This window comes from Vanessa cardui, chromosome 10 (assembly GCF_905220365.1).
Source record: "Vanessa cardui chromosome 10, ilVanCard2.1, whole genome shotgun sequence".
Classification (NCBI taxonomy): domain Eukaryota; kingdom Metazoa; phylum Arthropoda; class Insecta; order Lepidoptera; family Nymphalidae; genus Vanessa; species Vanessa cardui.
In genome coordinates this window covers 2741359-2745409 of record NC_061132.1, presented here as the reverse complement: position 1 = coordinate 2745409, position 4051 = coordinate 2741359, and the positions used below count along the sequence as shown (strand labels likewise).

General features: G+C 32.6%; 2 protein-coding genes across 4 annotated transcripts; one reads left to right on the top strand and one right to left on the bottom strand.

The window, feature by feature from the left end:
- The first annotated feature begins 221 nt into the window (after positions 1-221).
- LOC124532951 (putative nuclease HARBI1) lies at positions 222-2417 on the top strand. 3 transcript variants are annotated; one of them, XM_047108089.1, is made up of 5 exons: positions 223-752; positions 833-1114; positions 1189-1651; positions 1717-1742; positions 1874-2417. In XM_047108089.1, the coding sequence occupies exons 1-4, from the start codon at positions 501-503 to the stop codon at positions 1728-1730; spliced, it is 1011 nt and encodes a 336-aa protein (XP_046964045.1). In that variant the 5' UTR covers positions 223-500; the 3' UTR covers positions 1731-1742; positions 1874-2417. The 3 variants fall into 3 exon arrangements, with proteins under 3 accessions (XP_046964044.1, XP_046964045.1, XP_046964043.1); XM_047108088.1 differs by having other exon boundaries at positions 222-752; positions 1189-1742; XM_047108087.1 differs by having other exon boundaries at positions 224-752; positions 1189-1722.
- LOC124532952 lies at positions 1744-3408 on the bottom strand. Its single transcript, XM_047108090.1, has 6 exons — positions 3274-3408; positions 3068-3177; positions 2706-2937; positions 2540-2590; positions 2020-2160; positions 1744-1939 (listed from the first exon to the last, which is right to left on the bottom strand). The coding sequence occupies exons 1-6, from the start codon at positions 3325-3327 to the stop codon at positions 1763-1765; spliced, it is 765 nt and encodes a 254-aa protein (XP_046964046.1). The 5' UTR covers positions 3328-3408; the 3' UTR covers positions 1744-1762.
- Positions 3409-4051: the final 643 nt, after the last annotated feature.

Below are 4051 nucleotides of genomic sequence, written 5' to 3'. Positions count from 1 at the left end.
TAGCTCTGGTCACATTGTTCAATCCAAACATATGAACATCTTCGTATAGAGTTCAATAATGAAAATTCAAGTCAATGACTGTGTGCATATTTCTTCCATCAATTTTTTGTAAACTGTATTAGTAACAGGCTGTACGTAGTTACAAAACTAATGGTCTAAAATATATAAAAAATATTGTTAATATATATCTAGAAAATAAATATTTCAAAACATTTACGGTCTTATTCATAATAAGTTATCGGAGGTTTAAAACCTCGCTAAAAGTGGATTGTCAAAAAGTGTTATTCATAATCGTTCTATAACACTAAAACGTTCGATAAACCTTCGATAAAGTGTCTTAGATTTATACAAGCTAAGACCCTACTACAAACCTTCGATAAACGTATATTAGCAAGAAAATGGCCGACTTTGATCAGCTGACGTTTGCAATGACATTTGATTTCTAATCATATTCAACATTGCAATTTTTGTGAAAGTAATTCTTACGTATTTTTTTAAATATGCAAGCCTTACAAGCTATTGCGATCATTGAAAATTATGTCATTAATCGGCGCAGAAAAGTGTATCGGCCAAGAGGAAATCCATTCTCTTTGGACGATGAAGAATTTCGAAAACGATATCGGTTTTCAAAAGAAACGGCTACTTTTATTATAAATTTAGTCCGGGAAGACTTGAAGCTGAGCGCTAAAGGTTGTGGTACCTCACCAGAGTTGCAAGTATTGACGGCAATAAGATGTTGGGGACGTCGTGAGGTATGCGAATTTATAAATAAATATTTTTCATCTTTTTCATCATTAATGTTTCTTTACCCGTTTCAAAATGTGTTTTTTAGATTCAAGAAGATGCGGGAGACCTTCATGGATTATCTCAAGCTACTACTAGCCGTATATGCAACAGGGTGGCGCGGGCGCTAGCAAAACATTCATCAGAGTATATAAAGATGCCTACATCTCTTGCAGAAGAGCAGAGGCTGATGATGGAATTCCGCCAAATAAGGAACTTCCCATCGGTAATTGGCTGCATTGATTGTACCCATATAAAAATAAAGAAGCATGGTGGTGATTTAGCCCAATATTATGTAAACAGGAAAGGATTTTACTCTCTCAACGTTCAGGTATGTATGTTAATGATTATTATTGAGGAAGTTTTTCTTTTATATTATAAAATCTAAATTCAAGATTGTTGTAGGTGACCTGTGATGCTAGTCTGCGCATCAGAGATGTAGTTGCAAGGTGGCGAGGAAGCACTCATGATGCAAGAATATTTAATGAATCCACCCTAAGGGAACGCTTTGAAGCAGGGGAGTTTAGAGGGAGATTGCTAGGTGACTCTGGATACAGACTAGAGCCATATTTGTTTACACCAATATTAAATCCACATAACCATGCTGAACAGAATTATAATGAGGCACACATTGCAACAAGAAATGTTGTAGAACGCTGTTTTGGTGTTTGGAAACAGCGCTTTCAATGCCTACTCCATGGCATGCCAATGAAATTTGGCAATGTTAAAACTACTATTGTGGCACTTGCAGTTTTGCACAATATTGCAATTGCACACAAAGATACAAATGTGGTGGAGGACAATTATGAGCTCAGTACTGAAGAGCTACCTGAACAGCTGAGTAACATGGACTCAAACCATAGGCGAGGTAGAACTGCTGCAATCTTGCAAGCTTTTATTGCAAGGCACTTTAATGAATAGATTTATTCTTAGTTGCAGGTAAATGATTAAAAAACAAAGTAAGATTTATGTTTAAAATTTATTTATTCATTTTTTTTTTATAGTATTCTATTTTTAATTTTAACAACTCTCCCTGCAACTGTAAATTAGATGTCTCAATGTCTTGGTTCAGCATTTGTTTTCTGTGCAGTTCCCTCCTGCATTCTATTTCACAAGCAGCAACTTCATCTGCCGGTGAACAGCCTTTACTGAAGCACTACAATAAGAAAACAAACATTGAAAGCTAAGTTAAATATTACAACATGTTTTTCTTTATATGAAATTACTTTTATATACCTTTTTTTTAATTTTTCCAGGTTTTGGACCCAGCATTTGAGATGTTGAAGACTTTTCTGGAGATGGTGGATCCAATATTGAAGAGCTTGTTGAAGGTATTGCAGGAGGTGGTGCTTCTGCATTGTTTACATTCATAATTATCTGAAAATATGTAAATGTTTTAATAAATTATACTTTCTGTGTGTATAATCACTTTTTGTTTTGCAGGGAGAATATATTATGTATAATTATAACTTTGTACTATAAATGTTGAAAAAGAGTAACTACTGAGTTTCTTGCCGGTTCTTCTCAGTTGAATCTACATTCCGAACCGGTGGTAGCTTCACTTAATATAGTTTTTAAAATTACTGTAACAAAAATCCTTGAACAAGCTTACTAGAATAAATAATTTTATTAATTGTTTTGTTTTCTTTTCCAAAGTCATTCTAAAACAAAGATGATTAAATCAATTCAATTAATTAACAAAATTGATTCCAGTATTACACTACATTCATATTAAGCATTTTTTAATTACACTTACCATATCCATATCATTTGAATTTGCACTGGAGGGAGTGGGAAGTAACATGTGCTGTAAAGATAAATTTTTAATTTTGCAGTACATGATAATATTTCTTAATTAAGTAATTGCAAAAGAGTGATTATAGTTGTCATAGTAGACTATGAAAAGATGCAATATAAATTACCTGATTTACATTATCAGAGTCGAATTCATTGGAGTCGACTACAAACTCATTAGGAAGCCAACTACCAATGTCTTCTGTTGGAACTTCCTTAACTGGAGGCGGACCACCACCAGTTTTAAAAAGTTCCTTCCTCTGCTCAGCCTTCCGTTTTTTCTCTTTAATTTTCATTAAGCCCCACTGTGCTTTCAATTGGTTTACAGTGCGTGGAGCTCCTTGGCACATACAGTTAAAACTGAAATTAGACATTGGATATGCTTAAGAGTAATTCTTAAAAAATACAACAATTAACAAATCTGTTAATAGTAATGAATATTGTTTGAGATAGAGAAAAACAATAATAGCAAAATTAGATTAAAAAGCACCTCTCTTTTAAATCATTCCATGCCACCACTTTCTTAGCGTTGGAGTTAGTGTCGGTGTTTTTGTTTTCTATTTCACGCACTCTCTCCTTCACCAAATCTATTAAGATGATCTTAAAAAGCAAAAACAGTAAATGTTACAAATGCATGCGTGAAAATGACAGTGCAAAATTGCAGACTTGCGAATATAATAAAACTGTTACACTAACCTTATCTTCTTCTACCCAATTTTCACTCCTCTGCCTTTTATTAATTTTGCTCATTTTTACTTTTTTCAATGTTCACAATGTTGCATTTAAATTTAATGACGCGATGTTTGTCAAAAGATAATTTTTTTCAATTTGAATCTGTCCACAGGTAAAAAAATTGTTGTAACTATTTTCTACCATTCATATTTTACCATTTTTTTTACCGAATGGCAATATTATGTACAATAACAGCATTATAGTTATAGGAGGTTTATCGAACGATTATGAATAAAGATTTTTATCGAACGTCTGATAGGCTTAAATGACGTTTTAACTAATATAGGTTTATACCTTCGATAAGTGTTTGATTATGAATAAGACCGTTAATGATTAAGTTAAAAACATTTTTAATGATTTTTTTGGAATTCAACATTTGTTATCTATATCATATATTTGATGCGGTTTTTTTAAATTGATGGAGTGATTCGAGAGGAAGGTTTTTGTATACGTGGACAATATAGTAAAGAAACACTGATAATTTAGACATTCTCTACTATATTTAGTATCAGCATGGCACCCGTGTGATGTCGGGTCGGGTCGGATCTTAGAACTACAAACTTCCTATTCGAAATCTTGGAAAGGTTAAATAGATCCAAACCTTTTAAGTTATAAAGCATAATATTTATCTAAATACAGATCATATAAAGATTTAATCACTTGGTGTTGTTTCTTGACTTACATTAGTTAAGTCTATAAAAGCAATTTTAAAAGTACCTTAATAAAAAGTATTCGCTGTACT